Source organism: Solea solea, chromosome 20, assembly GCF_958295425.1.
Source record: "Solea solea chromosome 20, fSolSol10.1, whole genome shotgun sequence".
NCBI lineage: Eukaryota > Metazoa > Chordata > Actinopteri > Pleuronectiformes > Soleidae > Solea > Solea solea.
Window position 1 is genome coordinate 16,361,006 of NC_081153.1, and position 21,725 is coordinate 16,382,730.

The window sequence follows — 21,725 nt, forward strand, 5'->3', positions numbered from 1 at the left end:
GACTTTTGTTTGCCTACATATTGTGCAGAAATGACTCAAGAGACACTACAGTGGAATTTAGGATATGGCAGGGAAATTCAACTGCCCCATCATCTGTAAAAGAAAGAATATACTTGTTATGTGACAGTTTCTGTTGTCCTTTTCTTCTCCCTCTGAGCAGGTACATGCTGACCTCACCTGTGCTCAGCCATAATTGCCACTCACTCAACCAGCCGAGTATAAAAAGGGTGGAGAAGAACGGCTTCACTCTCTCTCTTGGTTCCTGAGCAGACACTCAGCAGGTGGCTGAGTGTGTCGGTGTTTCTGGTGTTTGTCAGATCTGGAGCTCTGGAGGAGCTTCTTAGAAGGGAACTCTGTGTGATCAGAATCCAGCTTTGTTTAGCCTTAGTTACTTTTTGTTAGTAAAAAATATTGTTAAACTTTTCACTGAAAAGTTTTCAGTTGGTTTCCAGCCTCCCCTTTTGACCCAGACAAACAAAGGTGTTGCAACCTAAAACCCTAGACACAACCGGGTTGTAACAATACTCTTGAAAACGTGGATTACAACCCTGAACTACACAGAATAAGTTAGTTACAGTATGAAAAGAGATCGTCTATGGGGGAAAACAAAACAAACAAACAAAAACACAGGCACAGATTTAACACTTACTCCCAGGGTTTCAGGAGTTTAGCAGCACGTTTCTCCCCTCCTTTCTAGCAGCAACTGGAGCATGTTGTACTTCTCTGAATACCCACATTATTTATTATTATTTAGTTTTTGAGAGCATGGTTCATGAACATGTTTATATGCTTACATATGTTTTTGGTTTTAAGTACAGTGCAAACAAAAAAATCAAGATTGTTGAGACTGAGCAAAAGTGTTGTTCTATAAATGTTTATTTTGTGTAAAAACGTATGTACAGTACAATTTGTGAATTATTCAATTTTATAATACTGTATTTATCAGATGGATTAATAGAAGGCAAACAGACCAAAAATGTATTTGTTTACACTGTATATAACATTTCTTACCTATTGTACCTTTAGTAGTTATTCTATACATCTGCTTTCAAAAGCAAGAATGTTTTGTTTTAGTTTTTACACGCGTAAAACAAGCTTTTGACAAACCAAAACCAAAAAGATGTCTACACGTTTTCACAACAGGAAAAGCTCTAAAGAAGTGGCAGTGTATGCCCATTTTCTCACGTTTGACCGTAGCTTATTTGTTTTAGCAAACAAATGTTTACTTCTCCATAATGGGGACTTGTTGCATACCATTGGTGAGCTGATTCACAAAACTAGATGGATCCAAGTCTAGTTTTGGAAACTGCACAACCATGGTACACAATTCAGTGCCGATTCATGGCCAGATTTCCTCACATACAGAGAATAAGGGGAAGGATAAAATCCTTACCATCTATTGAGTCGACTCGTTGACCTTGTTCTCTGTAATGCTAAGGAGACCCAGCTCAATAAACCCCAACCGATTTTTCTCAAATGTATAAATATGAAATTAGGACATGCAAGAGCACATGCATGTTTCTATGGACAAAACCCAACAGTTTGTGAACCATTGGACACAATCCAACGCGTCACAAACCGAAGGATTGCATTATACACCCTCAAGTAGTTTGTTCAAACATTTAAGCTAATTAGGATCAACCATTTCAAGTTGTCTGCTTTTGTCAGTCCAGTGGTGGTGCTAGATTTTGGTAGAGCATGATGTTGGGTGATAAGAGTGGTGTGTGCAGAATGAGCCTTAGGGTTTGTGTTCAAGTCCGTAGAACAGTTTATCAAGTCGGGTGGTTTGCCGACATGCAGCAGTGGCTCAGAAGTGAGGTCTGCATATAAGATAGTGTGCAGGGCTTGACAACTTCAGGTCTCACAGGTCCCAAAAGGTTGAAATCCTAAAAACAAAAAGGGGAAAAAAAAGACACTAAGTACAGAGCAAGCAAGGACTAAGCAGAGTTGTTAAACATCTGAACCACGTACCTGAAGACAACATCCCATGGCAAAGGGGTATCATCGAGACAGGAGGAGTACCACTATGCTTTGACACTGCAATGTGGACGGGGCATCTCTGGGTCACAGGGTCCCAAGTAGATTTTCCTGGTGGCAGAGGAACCGGAACCTTCCATGGCACTAAGCTGTGACAGACACTTTACTGCCCCCTTGCATCTACATAAGTGACCAGCAGGTGTATTTATATTATATTATATTATATTATATTATATTATATGTATGTGGGTTCATCTGAAAAAAATTATAGTCTATATGGAGGAATTATGGGGATAAATTGCCATTAAACAAGAAGGAGAAGGCGTGAAATAATAGGATTTAACTGAATGTTTGGTTTTAATCTTTAGTGGGAACATTTTTGTCAGATATTCAATGTCCTATTGTCATTCGAATGCAAATGTATATACATATAATAAACATACATGCAGACCTTAACTCCGCACCATGTTTACTTCTCCATAATGGGGACTTGTTGCATACCATTGGTGAGCTGATTCACAAAACTAGATGGATCCAAGTCTAGTTTTGGAAACTGCACAGCCATGGTACACAATTCAGTGAGGATTCATGGCCAGATTTCCTCACATACAGAGAATAAGGGGAAGGATAAAATCCTTACCATCTATTGAGTCGACTTGTTGATCTTGTTCTCTGTAATGCTAAGGAGACCCAGCTCATTAAACCCCAACCAATTTTTCTCAAATGTACAAATATGAAATTAGGGCATGCAAGAGCACATGCATGTTTCTATGGACAAAACCCAACAGTTTGTGAACCATTGGACACAATCCAACGCGTCACAAACCGAAGGATTGCATTATACACCCTCAAGTAGTTTGTTCAAACATTTAACCAAATTAGGATCAACCATTTCAAGTTGGCTGCTTTTTGTCAGTCCAGTGGTGGTGCTAGATTTTGGTAGAGCATGATGTTAGGTGAGCATAATGTTAAGTGAGCAGAGTGGGGTGTGCAGAATGAGCCTTGGGGTTTGTGTTCAAGTCTGTAGAACAGTTTATCAAGTCGGGTGGTTTGCCGACATGCAGCAGTGGTTCAGAAGCGAGGTCTGCATATAAGATAGTGTGCAGGGCTTGACAACTTCAGGTCTCACAGCTCCCAAAAGGTTGAAATCTTAAAAAAAAGGGAAAAACAAAGACACTAAGTACAGAGCAAGCAAGGACTAAGCAGAGGTGTTTAACATCTGAAACCACGTACCTGAAGACGACATCCCATGGCAAAGGGGTATCATCGAGACAGGAGGAGTAACGCTATGCTTTGAAACTGCAATGTGGACGGGGCATCTCTGGGTAACAGGGTCCCAAGTAGATTTTCCTGGTGGCAGAGGAACCTGAACCTTCCATGGCACTAAGCTGTGACAGACACTTTACTGCCCCCTTGCATCTACATAAGTGACCAGCAGGAGTATTTATATTATATTATATTATATTATATTATATGTATGTAGGCTCATCTGAAAAAAATTATAGTCTAGATGGAGGAATTATGGGGATAAATTGCCATTAAACAAGGAGAAGGCGTGAAATAATGGGACTTAACTGAACGTTTGGTTTTAATCTTTAGTGGGAACATTTTTGTCAGATATTCAATGTCCTATTGTCGTTCGAACGCAAATGTATAAACATAATATACATACATGCAGACCTTAACTCCGCACAATGTTTACTTCTCCATAATGGGGACTTGTTGCATACCATTGGTGAGCTGATTCACAAAACTAGATGGATCCAAGTCTAGTTTTGGAAACTGCACAACCATGGTACACAATTCAGTAAGGATTCATGGCCAGATTTCCTCACATACAGAGAATAAGGGGAAGGATAAAATCCTTACCATCTATTGAGTCGACCTCATTCTCTGTAATGCTAAGGAGACCCAGCTCATTAAACCCCAACCAATTTTTCTCAAATGTACAAATATGAAATTAGGGAATGCAAGAGTGCATGCACGTTTCTATGGACAAAACCCAACTGTTTGTGAACCTTTGGACACAATCTGCGCGTCACAAACCGAAGGATTGCATTATACACCCTCAAGTAGTTTGTTCAAACATTTAAGCAAATTAGGGTCAACCATTTCAAGTTGGCTGCTTTTTGTCAGTCCAGTGGTGGTGCTAGATTTTGGTAGAGCATGATGTTGGGTGAGCAGAGTGGGGTGTGCAGAATGAGCCTTGGGGTTTGTGTTCAAGTCCGTAGAACAGTTTATCAAGTCGGGTGGTTTGCCGACATGCAGCAGTGGTTCAGAAGCGAGGTCTGCATATAAGATAGTGTGCAGGGCTTGACAAGTTCAGGTCTCACAGGTCCCAAAAGGTTGAAATCTTTAAAAAAAAGAAAAAGAAAGGGAAAAACAAAAACACTAAGTACAGAGCAAGCAAGGACTAAGCAGAGGTGTTTAACATCTGAAACCACATACCTGAAGACATCCCATGGCAAAGGGGTATCATCGAGACAGGAGAAGTACCGCTTGGCTTTGAGCCTGCAATGTGGACGGGGCATCTCTGGGTCACAGGGTCCCAAGTAGATTTTCCTGGTGGCAGAGGAACCGGAACCTTCCATGGCCTCCATCACCTCCCAAGTAGATTTTCCTGGTGGCAGGGGAACCTGAACCTTCCATGGCCTTTATCACCATCGGGCCGTGTGCTCTGCACCAATTCAGCAAAGAGAAAAATCAGGCATTTAGAATTTTTCTTGGAATTTATCATGCCAGTGCACCAGTAGCTCACCTGTGTATATGATGCAGGCTTTCTTACCATAGCAGCCTTGGGTGGAATCCAGCCTGGGCCCATAGCTGGATGCCATCGATCCCCTACCTCTGCCAGCCCTATAGCTACACTGTTTCAATAAAAGCTGAATTCCCTATAACTTTTTTTTTTTATTTAACATTTAGGATTATAAAGTATGCTGCTAAGATTGTCAAACAGCCAACTTGGTACGAATAGGCTTTTAATCTGGGGGGCCACCCTGACGAATACTGGGGGAAAATAAATCCCTTTAACTGCACTACAAACTTCAACATGGGAAAATAAGTTTTACATTTTTTCAAATCAAAGTTCCATAAATATTGGAGTGATATAATGCATTCTATTCAAAACTAAACATATGCCTTTGACTATCTAGACCTTTGAAATTCAGCCCACAGTAATGCTTCAAATGATACTGCATCAAAAGCAGGTAACTGAAGAAGATAGTAAAAGTTGGATTCAACCCGATACTCTTGATTATCATCGATTACCTCACCACCAATAGATGGTAAAAAAATAGAAAATAAATAAAAATTGTCCGTCTGCCAAGTTTGCTTCCTCCAAGGAAACACAAACGCGCTTCTATCTTGTACCCCCGCCTACCAAGTGATGACAATACCATGTGTGAAACTGTGCAAATTGTCATTGCAGTGAGTATTTGACGACCCTTCGAGTGACGCATGGTTTTTTACAGGGGTGGGTTAAATCCCCCTGCTGGGAGGCCTCCCAACATGACGCGCAAACAGAAAATTCTTGAGTCTCCAGTAGGAAAAAAAACTTGGCAGAGTTCAACAAACCGGCATTAATCATTAATAGAGATGGTGGAGTGCAACAAATGCAATAAAAATTCCTATCAAAAATATGTGTAATTAAAAATTACAGGCAAAGGGACAATTCACTTTGTCAAGCCTGCACATGCACCTCCACCATTTAAGTGAAGTATGCAAAATCTCAGATGTCAATATATTTAACACTTCATAATGCATTATCCATGGGCTGAATAACTACTGGAAAGTATGACTCATCAAAAGCCCCAAAGGGAAGGAATTTAATAAATTAATTTTTATTTATTTATTTCCTGCATTACCTATAATTTTAACCCTACTGACTGTCAAACTTTTTTGCAGTAGGACAATAGCATATTCCTATTCTATGATCCTTAAATATCAAGCTTTGCTAATGTACTAGGTTTCTTTAACGTCTTACCATCAGTAGTAGTATCAGTAGTAGTCAGTAGTAGCAGTATCAGTAGCAGTCAGCAGTAGTAGCAATATCAGTAGTAGTACCAGTAGTCATCAGTAGTAGTAATATCAGTAGTAGTCAGTGGTAGTAGTAATATCAGTAGTAGTCAGTAGTAGTAATATGAGTAGTAGTTAGTAGTACCAGTAGTCGTCAGTACTAGCAGTATCAGTAGTATTCAGTCCAACTATGGGAACGGATTTCTCCAACTTGTCAAATAACGTTAACTTTGATGTCAGTCAATTATGAAATTCAGTCATTCCAAACGTGGACCCACACTCAAACATGCAGACACACAGCTCAAGCCTTTTGAGACTGTGACCAAGACAAGAGCACTGGGAAAAAAAAGTCAGATATAAAGAAATGATAGAGCAGCACAGTGGCTGAGAGAAAGATGTGGAAAAGTTGAGGCCTCGTGGCATGCCAGCCAAGACAAGGCTCTTTTCAGACAGATTAGAAAGGTGGGAGCCAGCGGAGTCAAGCCAAGGCACAGCAGCCTAGACCGAAGAGAAATTGCATTTGTAGAAATTGTGTGACGCGCAACTAACGTGATTCTCTTGGGTGGCTGAACTGAAATGTTGACATACATGGGTGCAAGGTGTGTGATGAGTGCATGTGTGTGTCTGAGAACAGGATAGGACAGAGGTTCTAAACTCATGGCATATAGTTTAGCAACTACTTGGGTATATGAATAAAACTTAGATGGACCGACAATTGGACGGACAGGTGACCATGTTGGAGTCATAGCATGCTGGTCTTGATAGAGACAGATGGCATGGCAGCTATATCAGAGAGAAACCTATTCCTTGTTGCAGTGACAAAGACAACTTCAAAACATAACTGAGCCTACTCTGTCAATAAATCCCATCTCAAGAATCATCCGACTTGTCCCGGTCATCCAGAAAACTACAACAAACAAATACCAACTGGAACCAGAATTCATTTTTTTTGCAAATTTAGAAAAAAAAAATTCCTCCATGTTTAATTTTATGAATGCAGCACCAAGGCTGACAAAATGTGATGTATAGTACGCAAAATTGCTTTTGCACACAATACATTACAGCCCTCACATACGCTAAGAAAATTATTAAATTAAATTATAAATGTTACAATATATTGTAAAATGTGATAATAAATTTTACAAATTATTGCAACATTTGTGATTATAAATTTTACAATTCATTGTAAAAAATTAAATGCATTTTACAGTGTATTGTAAAAAAGTATTATATACCAATAAATACAGTATTGGATAAATAAATGCACCGACGGACGGAAAATGGAACGCATCGCTCGAAGATCCAACAGGAAAATTGGAAATGAAATGCGGTGAAATGAAATGCGGTGAAATGAAATTGGATGAAGAAATGGGTGGTCCTCCTGGCTGGATGAGCTGAAATAAAATTGTGGTTATGGCACAGGACAAGCACAACCCCACCCATAAAGGAAAAAAAGTTACTTACACAACAACAACCAAGATGTACCATTCTGCGATCCACCAGGAATTCGTGCTGGCCCATGGCGTGGAAGTTTTGTTGGTTGGACAAATAGGTGACTGAGGAACGGACATCGGGGAAGCGTCGTTTTAAAATTTTTAATGCCTGGAACTAAGCTGATTATATTAACAGACTGAATTGGGAGGAAAACCATTTCATATGGTTGAGCTTTTATTTTTATCAGTTTGACAAATGTATGCTTTGAAGCTTGAACCCAGTTGTGGGCCATTTTTCCCCCCCTCGATTTCTATTCTGTATGTACACTGGTTTGAGAGACACGGACAACTCTGAAATAATTGTATTCCCCTACTCTTTGATTATTATTATTATTATTATTATCAACAACAATAATAATAATATATATATATATATATATATATATATATATTTTTTTTTTTTTAAATAACCAGGGGAGAGATGGGATAGGGAGGCCGACACGGCAGCCATCCAAAAAGAATGAAAATCATTCTTACCTTCTGTAGACACACCTACAAAGGAAGTGTTAGTGCATAATCAAGCCATTTGACAAATTTATATTCATGGTACAGTGACCATTTTCAGACTAGGCAACACCAGACTTTAATAATCTACTTCACTGCTGAGCTGAAAGGTTCAAGGCTTGATTGCTACCACTCACTCATTCAATGCAAAACCCAACCTGTCACACAGCCCACACAAACATAATGTCCACGTTACTTAATGATGCTTAACAGTGCCAAAAACAGAGATTTCTACATCATAGCTCAGCAATTCAAGACAAAACTAACTGACCAGGACAGTCTAACACCTCTACACCCAGGGGAGACTTTCACAGCCAACAAAGCAAAAGGACCAACAACTTATGCTCCTCTGTATCCCCTTGACACAAAATGCCTCTCACCTCTCACACGAGCCTCGTCAGCTCTTGGCGAGTGTTGAGTCGATACGTCCCAACAGCTATTAATTTTACAGAGAGAAGAGACAACATGGCCACCTGTTTGAACGAATGGTATGATCAAAAAAGAATTGGTACAGCGACCATAACACATGCTGGCACAGCTATCAAAGCATACATGTACTGGCATGGCAGCCATACATGCAGGCACGGCGGCCAAGAGCAAGAAAGCATGGGAGCATGGCAGCATCCCATAATAAAAACGCCCCTTACTTTGAGAAGACTTCATGAAGACCCGTCTGGGGGGGGGGACAAAAAAAACAAACCAAAAAAAAGAATTAGTACAGTCTTATCCACAATGACTAGCATTAATGAGACAATGAAATGTTCAGTTTAATAGAAGAATTTCATATTAAATTATAATTATTTGCAGCTCTAATTATATTTATTAGAGCTGCAAATAATCATTTTCATAATCGATTCATCCGTCCATTACTTTCTTGATTAATCGAGTAATCGTTTGGTCCATAAAATGTGGATCAGTGTTTGTCAAACCTGAAAATGATGATATTCTCAAATGTCTTTGTCCACAAACCAAAGTGATTCACTTTTAATGATTTTTGTTTTATGGAGCAAATAAAAGAAAACACTCACATTTAAGAAGCAAGAAAAAGCTTCAAACCAATAAATCGATTATGAAAATAGTTGACGATTAATCGAGTAATTGTTTCAGCTCTAACATATATATATACACCACATGTGAATATTTGTGACCTTTTAGTGACAGTGGAAGTTTAATTAGCAAACATAAGAGTAGAAGGCCATTTGTATTTATCTGCATTTGTCAAATTTAGTTTAGTTTAGTAGGCAGTGAAATGAGTGTTACTCACCTATCCACAGCAAGTGCCGTGTGTGAAGACAGACAGCTCAACCCGGTCTCGGAGCAAAAACAAATGTCTGAAGAAAAGAAAAAAGATTGAAAAAAAATTAAACACATTTTTACATCAAATTAAAATGAAAAAACATACAAATTACGTTATGTAAAGACTTGAACTGGACTTGTTATTCAAAGACATGAACTTGCAATTAAACATGGAAGCCGACAGTAATGGCGTCACCACCTGCTAACATCAGGTGATGTTAAATGTGTCACTGACCTTTTTCGGTAAATCCTCAATCTGGACCAGGTCGACCCGCCGTCTTCGATCTTCTAACCCACATTCATTTAGGGCATATTATTCAAAAATACAAGCCCGCCGCTTCACACTAAATCACTTTTTGAATAGTGTGTCACTTTTTGCGCGTCTGACGTCACACGCCCGCCATGACGTGTCATGCGCGGTGGTTTTAAAAACCAAATCCTTCCTCCTAGAAACATGCTTTACCGAATGAAATGGAGTTTAAACGCTCCAGAAGTTCTTGGTAGCGGCTTGTTCTTGTTCTTCGGCAGCTGTTGAATTGATGTGATGGCACCAAACGTACTGAAGTACGTGCTGGTGGTGGAGGAGGATCGAGAGAAGTGACTGCAGGTGCCCTGCCTGATAAACACCTGTTCATCAGATGATTGGCTCATCACTTCCGCATTGAGGCCGGGTCTCCACTTGAAAAAGCTTTATTAACAATAGGCCTTTTGCACAGCAGCCATTTTGTCATGTTTTTAGCAAGAAAATCACATATTGTTCAGTTCATGTTCAAGTGGGGGACAGTGACAATGAACCAACCAAGCTACATTAATTAGCTTAGCTAGGGATTTTCCTCACGGTTACAACTTACAACCAGGAGACAAGGTAATTTGAAGAATAAATAAATAAAGAAAATTAACAGTTGTTAAGTTGTAGCTTAGCTTTTGTTTTAGAGAAAGAAAAGAAATACACTTTTTAACACAAACAATTGTCATGTTTTGGAAATAAATGTGTAAATATTTTGACATGCCTTTTGAAGCACATCCATTTCTTCTTTCTTTCTTTTTTTTGGCTGTCTTTGCTTAAAAACCTCTTGGAATGAAATAGCTTGTAATTTTTACCCATACATGTTTTTTTCTGCAGTTCTGGGTTAGGGTCTGGTATCAGGTTATTATACAACAGGTCCAGCTGTAATAACTGCAAAATCTGAGACTACTGCGATTGTAACTTTAACATTTCCTCTTAGGCTGTTCATTCTTTGACCTATTGACTATTTACTAAATTGAGAATGAATGTTTTTCAAACTCTATCACTTTCATCACCTTAATCGAAATGTCCCCCAATGTAATATCAACATTTCTATTTTTTGTTTAGTGTAAAGACTAATGTGTTCCCTGCGATCAGCTAGAATTAGTTGAGAAAAGTCTCATATTCAACATTTTCATTGAGCATGTTCTTAGTTTTTAGTACATCATGATTCAGCTCCCTCAAACAGAGATAAATTGTTTTTCTTTGCTAGTGCTGGTTATGATTATACATTGTGAAGAGTAAAAATGTAATTTAGTGACGTTCTCTTGCAAAACAAAGTTCCAGCTGAAACAGTTACAGAGCAGTTGAGAAACTGAAGATGCGTCCAAGACGGTCTGTAAAATGTGCAAAATGTGGAATTTCAGTCGTATGTCGAAACTAAATAATATTCGTCTGTAACTGCATTTTAAAATGTTTGCAAATGCAGACATTTGCAAGTTTTCCCCCCTCTACTTTCCGTATGTCCCACCTCGAAACTGCTCTGTTCTCATCTGTTTATTGTCCAACTTTATTTCTCAGTTGCAAATTCCCTTGGTGACATCTCCTTCTTCTTAATTCAGTTTTTGTTTGGGTGTATTTCAGATAACGTCATGTAATTCAGATCCTGTTGCACTGGTGAAAAGCTCCTGGGAGTGGAGTGCGTGACCATTTGGTTCCTTTGCTGACAGTCCATTACTCCATGTGTGTCCACAGTGTTTGTCCCACGGTGCTTCCATGCACCAAGTTGGAGAAGTGGCATTATCTTCAAAGAAATTTGAGTCAGTAAGGCTAAACCCATTTTCATTCAACATCAGACACACAGACCTAAAGGAAAACAGCGGGGGGGGGTTAAATCCACAGTGCAGCACAGAATTAAATTTACTGTCACAAGTGAACTTTTATCTTCAGTCTTTATCATCTTTAGGGTACAATTCTTTAAATTGCCTTAATTATGTATGTACAATGTCTATTTAAGATCACTAGATGGCGCTAAATTACAGTCTGATAGTAAGGCTCTGAAGGTATGTTAAGTACATCATTATGGATGAGTAAGTGACTTTCCACAGCTGTTCATGACAACTGAAAAAGAAATATGGTGAATGCATACACTCTGAAACTCTTTGTGTTCAGTTTTTGTCCAAGGTCTTTATTGTTCACTTTCGACTTCCACCAAACATCAGTTTTTTCATGGTGTCGAGCCAGCTAAATGAACAAACAGGCATAGCAGAAAACAGTTTTACTTCAGCTGAAATTCTCACACTGTTCTTTTCCCACAATGAATTTACCATTTGTTAGTTTTTAATTTTCTTGGCATTCTTAATTCTTAAAGGTTAATGGAGGTCAAGGCTGTGGATCAAGACCCATCCCAACTGTGCATAGCCAATACATACAGTCTTGTAGCTTTGCCATGAAATAATTAATGCTACCTTGTGTCAGACTCAGTGTCTTCACAAAAAATATTCTTTAGAAAACAAAACACAAGTTTAATGTAAATTAAACATTTTACATGTTAAAACTGGATATCCTTAAGACATGGCAATAAAAAGAGGAATATCTGTCCATGTTCTGACAAAGTTGTGATCATCATGCTACCTACACAAGAATACAGTAGCTTAAGGTGCACTGAGCACTTCCAACTTTTTTGTTTTCACAAGTTTTCCGTGAAAACAGACTCCACCGTTTTTAGGTTTTTCAGTTGTAAACATCTAAAATAGTAGCTGCTTTTGTCACAGTGTTTGTGAACTTAAATAGTGAAGAAAGCTGGAAGGAAACAATGCACTTTATTTTATTCAAGAAAACATAGGTAACAATTGACATGAATTATGAACAAATAATTCCGTGTTGTATTTGTGGCCACTTCAGCAGCACCTGAGTCCCATCCATGGTTCCAGTGAAGCCCACACAAACATCAATGTGCTGCAAGACAACTTTTGGCACAGGGACCCACCATCAAGAGTTATTTGATACTGAAACACACAAAAGAAATACAGATATGTTGTAATGGAAATGTATATTCTTTCTGTTTCCATGAGAACATGTGTGTGTAACTGTTTCAACATTCTTCCACTGAGCCATCCTGTGTTATCTCCTGATACCTCCCGACAACTCCCCTCACCTCCTCTTTTCTCTTCTATTAAAGCGGCCTCTGTTCTCATGCTCACCAGCGAACAGCAAGATGTTATGTTATTAAGCCAAATGTGTATTTTGCTTTTTGCCTGAGGCAAATTGTCTACCTTTCCTGCCTTTCCACTTTTCCTCGTCAAACTTCATCTGCGCTCTCATATGGGTCACCTGCTCCAAGCGCATGGAACCTCGGTATATCCACTCTGTATGTTGATCTCCCTGAGTAGCACAAGAAATCGACTGTATAAGTGACACAAGTCATAGAAATATATCAATATTAAAAACATATAGAATTCGGTTGAAAATACTATATCGATAAATAAGGATGTTAAATGTGCTGACCTTAAAAACAACCTCGATCAAGCTGCAGTCAACCTGGCGCACCTCACATTCCTGCTGGGCGCCATTAAACTCTGCTTTAATGACCTGTCCCAGCTTGTAATAGGCCTGTGGCGGATGAGGCCAACTTTCTAAGTAATCCTTCATGAAGGCTCGGTGGACCTCATCTACAATATCATCCAAAGGCTCTGTCACTGTCACAGAAGAATCAGAAAGAATTAGAATAAAACAAAACCAGAAAAATAAAAAAATAAAATATGGCAGCAATCATGGATGAGGTAAGATATGGATGAGAATCACACAGAGATACAGACTGCTGTGTTTCACTGACATGCCAAACATTATATTTCCTGCTCCTGGGAACTGCTCCCTCTAATTACTACTATGTTGACTGAAAACTCCATTGACCACCATTGACTCTGCCTTTTGTGAGTTAAAACTGATCCAACATTGATTTCTAACTGAAAATAAAGTTTAAAATTGTGCTTGAAATCTGACTGTTTTGTCAAATGTGAGGGTCAATAATGAATTCTCATATTTACCTTTTAAGTTAAGAGTTTTGACTTAAATTAAAAATGTTTTAAAAACAGCTGTTAATTGTCACCAGTGAATTGAGTCATCAGAAACAGACCCTTGTGGTCCTAAACTTACATGGCTGGTACACTTTGTGTAATAGAGATAAGCCAACATAAACTGCAGTGTGATCATCGAAAAACGCCAAAAATCTGAAAATTGAAAAGAAGAAGAAATGATCAATCCCAACTTGTCTGAATCAGTAATTAAGTAATAAAAACATGAATGAAAAACTGCAGTAAATGTATCATAAAAGTCATTCATTGAAGAAAAACAAACATGCACACGCACACACACACACCTAAAGGAATTCTTCCTGCAGGGTACTTCTGCTATGACACCAGGACAGAAGTAGGGGCGATCAGCTTTACACTTGACGACCACACGGGCACCAACAAACAGCTGCTTAACCTCTGGTATGTGGTCCAAGGCGATGTGGTAACCAGACACAAGCACCTTTCCCATCTCTTCAAAAACAACCTTGTATTTCAACCTACCATCTTCTACAAAGGAAAACAAAAACATGAAAACATAAACAGTTGATGGGACGTTATGTTATGGTGCCTATTGTAAAGGAGGCAATGCCGTAGTTCTCTTCAGTCATTTTAGCTGACATACACATTCTGAGTATTGACATAGTCACATCTGGTTGCAAAACAAACTTCCATTTTTGAACCTCGGGAATCACCTTTGGGACGTTAAAAGCTGTCAAACTCTCTGATTTTCATTCACTGTGCTGTGCCTTATCAACTATTTTCCTATAAATACCATTAACTGCTCAGAAAAATATTTACTGACTTTATAAATCAAGTAAGAAGTTTTCCCATATACTTTTCCAATTTTAACAGTTGTTCTGCAACCAGTGGAGTCGCCCCCTGGTGGTAAAGTACTACTTCCATTTTATATATAGTCTACAGTTGTGAGGCAGGCATGAATGGGTAGTTAAGGCTGATTTGATGGACAGAGACTCAGTCACATGTTCCACAATTATCTTTGTAAACTTACTGCATCACTGCAAGTCTTTTAATCATAATAATAAATATGTATTGTATAAATACTATTACTTGCCCTGTTCCTGCTATTACTGGTTGATAAACAAGAAATTAAATGTGTTGTTTATTAACAGTGTATGTAACATGAACAGTGAGGGCATCTGTCTGCTCTAAGAATAGAACACTGCTCTGGTACTTTGGGGAGTTTTAACACTGTTGATTGATATGATTTCACTCAGAAGGACTTTAAGTTTACGTTACAAAATCTGTAGCTGAAGTAAACCAGAAAAATAAGATTCCGCTTACAGACAGAAAATGTATTGTATGATTGATTGATTTTCAAGTGTCATGCTCTACACGGTGCCTAGCCCACATGGACAAATACAGTAAGTCATAACTGAATGTGAATAAAGAAGTACATGTAAAGTAAATGCCAAGTGTATATTGTATTGAACTGCTGAACAGTCTTCTTACTCTTTGTTAGGATTTCCTTGATTTTCCCCTGTTGCCATTTCAGTTGCCTCCTCCGAGCCACAACAGTCATGTCCACACTGAGCTCCTTTTCCGGCACACGAGGAAGGTTCTTAGTGGTTTTATCAGTGGCTTTATCTGTGGTCTGGCATGAAGCTGATAAACTGCACACAGAAGGAACCTCTGTCACTGCAAAAGAACAAATAACATCAGCACATGAAGTGGTAAAGTTAAGGTTAATGGTAAATTTCTTTGTCTGTGTTTGGTATACTTCTGTTTAATCGCAAGAAAGAGACGTTACTAGCAAGCCGCCATGGTGCAGGGGGTAAATTCAGATAACATCATTCATCTAGCAAGAATAAGTAGTTCCGCCATTTTAGATTACAAATACATAAAATAGTAATTGTATTTTACGTTCTCTTATTGTGGCTAACAAGTAAAGCTTTTGGTATAATTTGTGTCATAGCATCACTACTACAGGCCTTTCCAATGTATAATAACTACAATTCACAGAATGTGTTAGTAGGATAGAGAAAATGGTGACGGATGTGTTTTTTTTACTGTGTCTTCCAAGACAGGAACCAAAGTAAGTGATACAATAAATGCTTGAAATGTGTGTTGTTAATGAACATTACCTTCAGTTTTTGCTGGTGGAGACTCTGTTTTCAAAGCACCATATTCAGCTATGCTTTGGTTGCTAGCTTGGGGTGCTTTAGTTTCTGCTATACTGTCGTCATTATCTGCTTTAGAGGCGACTGGTTGTGTTTCATGACTCTTGCCAAGTTTTTCATTTGACTTTTGTTCTATTTTTCTCCTCTTGTTGTTAAACAGAACAGAACAGTCAGAATCACTGGAGTTTATTTCTGGTTCCCACTGGTCATCAGAACCTAAGTTGCTCAAGATTTCATTCTCACTGTCATCCTCTTGAGAGGTTGATGGAAGTAGAGCAGCGATCTTCCATTCAGGTAGTCTGGTCAAGGAAACCACTGAGTTTCTTATATAAGGAAACAGTTTTTTGTCATGGTTTCCATTCAGAGTATGGCCTCTAGTGGCAGGAGAAAGGCAGCCTCGAGTCTCAGACTGAACAGGATCGTATGACAAGTGAGGCACGTGTTCTACAAACAGCGAAAAAAAAGAAGAAACACAGGTTTGGCAAACAAAGACAAACATAGTCTAGTTTGTCTGGTCAAAAATGATGTGAACCTTACCACAACCAGTGCCAACATCATCATCTTCAGAATCTGTGTCTCTGTATTCCAATCCCAGCAACGAGTATTGTTTTTTCAGAGATGCTTCACATGCTGCCACAGACCTGCAACATAATCAGACATAAATCTACACAAACACCATAGAACATTTGCACATTTGCCTTCAGTAGCCTACATACAGTATTATGCAGAAATGACTCAAGAGACACTACAGTGGAATATAGGATATGACAAAAACAAAGTAATGTGGCTCTCATAGATGACAGGGAAATTCAACTGTAAAAGAAAGAATATACTCTTGATAACGTGGATTAAAACCCTGAACTACACAGCATAAGTTAGTTACAGTATGAAAAGAGGTCATCTATGGGGGAAAACTAAAAGATCAAAATGTTTTGGTCCAAAGAAAGGAAAACAAAAACAGAGGCACAGATTTAATACTTACTCCCAGAGTTTCAGGAGTTTAGCAGCGCGTTTCTCCCTCCTTTCAAGCAGCGACTGGAGCATGTTGCACTTCTCGAGCAAATCCGGGGTGATCAGCTCACGTTTCTCCACCTTCTCTCTGATCCACTTCTGGAGCTCATCTCTGTTCATCTCCAGTTCATCCCCCTCCATACTCACGTCAGCACACAGGGTCTCAAATCACATGCCAGAGGTACGGTGAGGACAGGAGTAGTGAAGCTGAGGAGAAAATGCAAACAAAGACATGTACAGTTCTTTTAATGATGCAAGAAAAAAAGGCAGTAGTGGCTCCTGTCAGAAAGGGATTCTAGAACATACCCACATTATTTATTATTATTATTTAGTTTTTGAGAGAATGGTTCATGAACATGTTTATATGTCTACATAAGTTTTTGGATTTAAGTACAGTTATCAAGATCAAGATTGGAGAGACTGAACAAAAGTGTTAAACGTGTAAAAACGTATGTACAGTACAATTTGTGTATTATTACATTTTATAATGCTGTATATAATATTTCTTACATATTGTACCTTTAGTAGTTGCTTCTATACATCTGCTTTCAAAAGCAGGGATGTCTTGTTTTAGTTTTTACACGCGTAAAATAAGCTTTTGACAAACCGAAACCAAAAGATGTCTACACGTTTTTACAACAGGAAAAGCTCTAAAGACGTCGCAGTGTACGCCCATATTCTGACACGTTTGACCGTAGCTGCTTTGTTTTAGCAAACAGAAATGTTTCTGTAGACAAACCCTGAGTCTGCTTCCGTGACCATGAACATCCGGATGTGACACAACCAGCTCCGCATGTCGCTGGGGAACAATATACGTGATACACTTACCAAAATCACGTCTTCCTCACCACAAAGGACGATTTAAATGTACAAGTGTATCTATATTATTCTTGGTGAATTCTTGTGTTAAATGTCACCTGCTAGTAAGACGAAGTTGTTAACTTCTTCGTTCGTCCTCGTCTCATGATGCCGCACTAAGCTGCGACAGACACTTTACTGCCCTCTTGCGTCTACACAAGTGACCAGCAGGTGTATTTATATTATATTATATATTATATTATATTATATTATATTATATTATATTATATTATATTATATTATATTATATTATATTATATTATATCATATTATATCATATTATATCATATTAATGTAGGATAATCTGAAAAATATTATCGTCTATATGGAGGAATTATGGGGATAAATTGCCATTAAACAAGAAGGAGAAGGCGTGAAATAATAGGATTTAACTTGTTGTTAAATATTTTGTTTTTATCTTTAGCAGGAACATTTTTGTCAGATATTCAATGTCCTATTGTTATTCGAACGCAAACGTATATACATATAATATACATACATACAGACCTTAACTCGGCACAATGTTTACTTGAATATGTATTGGTAAAATAACTCCCAGGAAACTCAAATCTTATCATGAAGTTTAAACATATGTTTTTATGTTTATTAAATCACACAAATCTTGATGGAATCTGAATAGATTTTAAAGAAAATATCACAAGAAAATAAATGTATAAAACCTTCTATCTCAAGCTTTCACCTGCCAACCAACAGGAAACTGTCAAACCTGGCAAAGTTGCTGCGTACACAGTCAATGTTTATCTTGATTTTGGAAACATGTCTGCGGCGTCTGCCCCTAAATCTGAGCCTGTGCAGCAAATCAATGTGATATTACATTATTGCTTCACGGAGCTCTTTAACTTTGGCTCCTGTTACCATTTTAAACAACTGAAGCACTGGATTAAGCTTGATCCGGTTCCATTTGAGAATTCACTCATAGCTGTTCAAAAGGCACTGAGGAGTCTTTTCAAAAACTGCATGAGGTTGTGGGGGAAAATGTATTTTATAGAAGTACATCGATGCATCCATTTTGCAGTTAAATGCAAAATGGCCAAAAACCCACAGGAACATTCAATTAGTAAATGCACATCTTGGACCTTCCTCTTGTTTCTAACATGCTCTGACTCCTGTATCCACTGAAGACACACAACAACGAGAGTGTACATGTATGACTTTTTCTAAGGTGGACAGCTGGAGTCCTGCAGAGACACGTCACTGGGAGAAGACACTCTCCCTCAGGTGATCTGCTCCTCCTGGTAGGTGGAGGTGGAGATGGAGCCATACGGATCCACCACTGTTTGAGCACATCGCACCACTGTCACCAGCAGGAAGAAACACAGCAGGAAGAGGAAGAAGAGAGCGAAACCCAAGTCCACGTCCACCTCAAGCGGTATTGTCGGGTGAGGGTCAGATGTCTGGTCCATGAAGGCACAGATGACTGTTTTCCTCCTAATGAATCCAGCAGCAGCAGGTTAAGGACAGTACAGGTGTGTGCACACACGCTCCTGAGATGATAAATCAGAAAGACAAAGCAGATAAAACAGGTTACTATGTTGGCAAAGACACCACACAACTCATGTTTTTTAAACTGGGAATAACCCTAACCCTAACCCTGGGAATCTAGAAGTGCTTAATTTAAACTTTAACCTAGTCAGTGGTTGTGATATATGAAATTGTAAAATAATTCAAGAGGTTCCAATGGAAAGTTATTGGAAAATGTTCATACAAACCAAAAACATTAGAAGTCATGTTGTGGACTCACAGTTTGTAATTTTGTCTTTATGCAAAATCTTAATTTGTAATGAAACAAGTGTCAGCTAAATAACTGTTTAATTTAAAATGTATAGTAAACTGTCAGCTCTCATTACACAGGTCACGCTTTACCTGCAACTTTGTTTTATTTCTATTTCCCTAATAAATTGTAAAATAAATAAAGAGAGAAACACAATTGCAATATTATAGAAAGGCTTTATTGCTTTTAAATAGCTTTTTTTGTGTGACCAACACTTGTTAACCCAATATTTACAAACACACAGGATACAGTGTACATTTTTAGATACTTGAACCAGAAAATAACTTTTAAATAAACCTCAATTGCGAAACAAATACAGCATAACATGAAGTCAACCCATCTGAACTATTCAGATGGGTTGACACACTGTAATAACAAACTCTTGGATAGTTACACATCATTTCCTTTCTTTTATTAAAGTGGATACAACACCAAAACTCAAAGTGAGGAAACGGTAGTAAGATTTTGTTTGATGGTAGCAAGATTTGAACTAAAGCAGAAGGAGTTAAGCTCTGAAGATGATTGCAAAAGTATAATTTCAAACTCACCATCCTTCCTGTTCGGTCAACAGACATCCAGGTGTTTGCTGCTACTGCTGCTGAGTCGTATAAAACTCTTAAAACTGTCTGTGTTGCTTCACTCTCCTTATTGCGCTTATTATTAAAGTTATATAAGACACTCATCAGTTACCAGAGTCTTAACTGTTCCCTGCTTATCATCATCATCATTACAGGGGAAATGAGCAGCCCACACATTAGAGTCTACACACACACACACACACACGCACGCACACACACACAGGTTTGCACAGCAATCCTTTTAAGGACTCTCACTCAATTTGGACAGCCTCAACACAGTGTTATCCCTAACCTTAACAAATCTTAGTCCATAATGTAAATAGTTCCTCAGAAATTTGGTTCTGCTTCATTAGGACCAGGTTGTTGGTCTCCATGACTACTACCGGTCCTGACAAGGTCAGTGTTTATATCTAAAGAGGTAACAAGTGTGCACACAACAGCAGCAGCATCGTGCATGCATCTTGCAACCTCCCACCAGTGTGTAAAGCCTCTATTAATACTTAAGCAGGAATTGAATAACCCTCCACAAAGTTCACAAGTGTATCAAACACCGCACACCTTTTGTTGTCCTGTCAGGAACGGCCATCGTCAGTCACCAATTAGACTTCACACCACCACAACTCCTTAGGTGACAGAGCTTCTTCATTACACAGGGCTTACAACAGGCAACGAGGGAAGGAGGGGGACCTTCACATGTAAGAAAACGCAAAGATTTTTTTAGAGGAAAGCCAAGACAGGACACAGGCGGGACGGAGGCGTGGAAAGGAAAGCCCAGACGTCATAGCAGGAGAAACTGGAGATGCATTATAGCAATTAAATAATGGAGGTAGATGCGAGTGCAGGCGGGAAATTGACCCTGCCTCTTTAAAATGGAGATTGTTACAGTGAAGCAGAAGAACAGTGTGGAGACTGGAGTACAGAGCACACAGGTAAAGTGATCCTGCTCCATATGCAATTAGGTGAGGAAGGGAGGGAGGCCTTTTAGGCTGCAGCCAGGAGGGAGGAGGAGGAGGAGGGAAGAGGAAAAGCAAACACATGTTGACCAACAGTCTGAGGAGACCACACTTTTCTCACCTGAGACTTGAAAATAATTACGCAAAATCACACTAGACCTTTTTGGAAACATCTCCACGACCACTGCACTGCACTGCACTGTACCATCTTATTTCACAGTCACTTACTGGAACATTGACTCCATACTAAATGATGTTTACTCAGTTTACCCAGCAACAGATCATCAGATATGTGAGAGTTCAGATTTATCACATGGCTGTTTGTTTGTTTCTTAAAACACCATTTTAGAACAATTTCCCGTGTCCATAGTTATTCAAATAGACAGGCCAGGAATCTTCATCCGACCAAAAAACAGAGATATTGCGGTGTCATTGACTGTACAAAAAAAGAAAAATATTCTCATATTTTTTTCTTTAACTTTTTTTTATTAATTAATTCACTAATTCATTCATCTACCACTTTATCCTCCACATGAGGGTCGCTGCTGCCAGTCCCAGTTGACATAGGGTGAAAGGCGGGGTACGTCAGTCCATAGAGACAAACAACCATTCACTCTCACACTCACACCTACCCATTTAGAGTATCCAATTTGCCTAATCCACAAATCTGCAGGAAACCTGAGAACCCGCAGAAACCCCACACACACACAGGATGAGACATTTCTTTTTATTTCCTTGGTATTTCCTGGCTCTGGTTGGGTTGTTGTGAAAATAATTTAGTGTATTTCTTGTTTTTCTTGTATTTGTGTGTT

The 21,725-nt window shown here is 38.8% G+C and overlaps 1 protein-coding gene and 2 long non-coding RNA genes across 6 annotated transcripts; all 3 read right to left on the bottom strand.

Moving 5' to 3' along the window:
* Window positions 1-937: 937 nt before the first annotated feature.
* Window positions 938-5,992, bottom strand: LOC131447092 (uncharacterized). Its single transcript, XR_009233990.1, has 4 exons — window positions 4,426-5,992; window positions 3,211-4,330; window positions 1,972-3,126; window positions 938-1,886 (listed from the first exon to the last, which is right to left on the bottom strand). It is a non-coding gene; the product is annotated as an uncharacterized LOC131447092 (long non-coding RNA).
* A 2,472-nt stretch (window positions 5,993-8,464) lies between these two features.
* Window positions 8,465-9,827, bottom strand: LOC131447954 (uncharacterized). Its single transcript, XR_009234106.1, has 3 exons — window positions 9,520-9,827; window positions 9,253-9,319; window positions 8,465-8,661 (listed from the first exon to the last, which is right to left on the bottom strand). It is a non-coding gene; the product is annotated as an uncharacterized LOC131447954 (long non-coding RNA).
* Window positions 9,828-11,677: 1,850 nt separating this feature from the next.
* On the bottom strand, window positions 11,678-17,729 carry LOC131446978 (histone-lysine N-methyltransferase SETDB1-A-like). Of its 4 annotated transcripts, none has more exons than XM_058618407.1 (10): window positions 17,650-17,729; window positions 16,704-16,939; window positions 16,259-16,362; window positions 15,686-16,165; window positions 15,054-15,239; window positions 13,889-14,090; window positions 13,666-13,739; window positions 13,018-13,208; window positions 12,786-12,894; window positions 11,678-12,518 (listed from the first exon to the last, which is right to left on the bottom strand). In XM_058618407.1, exons 2-10 carry the CDS (start codon window positions 16,871-16,873, stop codon window positions 12,502-12,504), a joined length of 1,533 nt encoding a protein of 510 aa, XP_058474390.1. In that variant the 5' UTR covers window positions 16,874-16,939; window positions 17,650-17,729; the 3' UTR covers window positions 11,678-12,501. The 4 variants fall into 4 exon arrangements, with proteins under 4 accessions (XP_058474390.1, XP_058474387.1, XP_058474391.1 ...); XM_058618404.1 differs by having other exon boundaries at window positions 17,561-17,699; XM_058618408.1 differs by lacking the exon at window positions 17,650-17,729 and adding an exon at window positions 17,472-17,525.
* Window positions 17,730-21,725: the final 3,996 nt, after the last annotated feature.

Excerpts from the sequence above, each read along its gene's own strand:
- LOC131446978 (XM_058618407.1), bottom strand. The coding sequence starts at position 16,873 with ATGGAGGGGGATGAACTGGAGATGAACAGAGATGAGCTCCAGAAGTGG. Across the intron at positions 16,363-16,703 it reads AAACTCCTGAAACTCTGGGA|GTCTGTGGCAGCATGTGAAG; the intron begins GTAAGTATTAAA and ends ATTATGTTGCAG. Across the intron at positions 15,240-15,685 it reads TCCACCAGCAAAAACTGAAG|TGACAGAGGTTCCTTCTGTG; the intron begins GTAATGTTCATT and ends GTTCTTTTGCAG.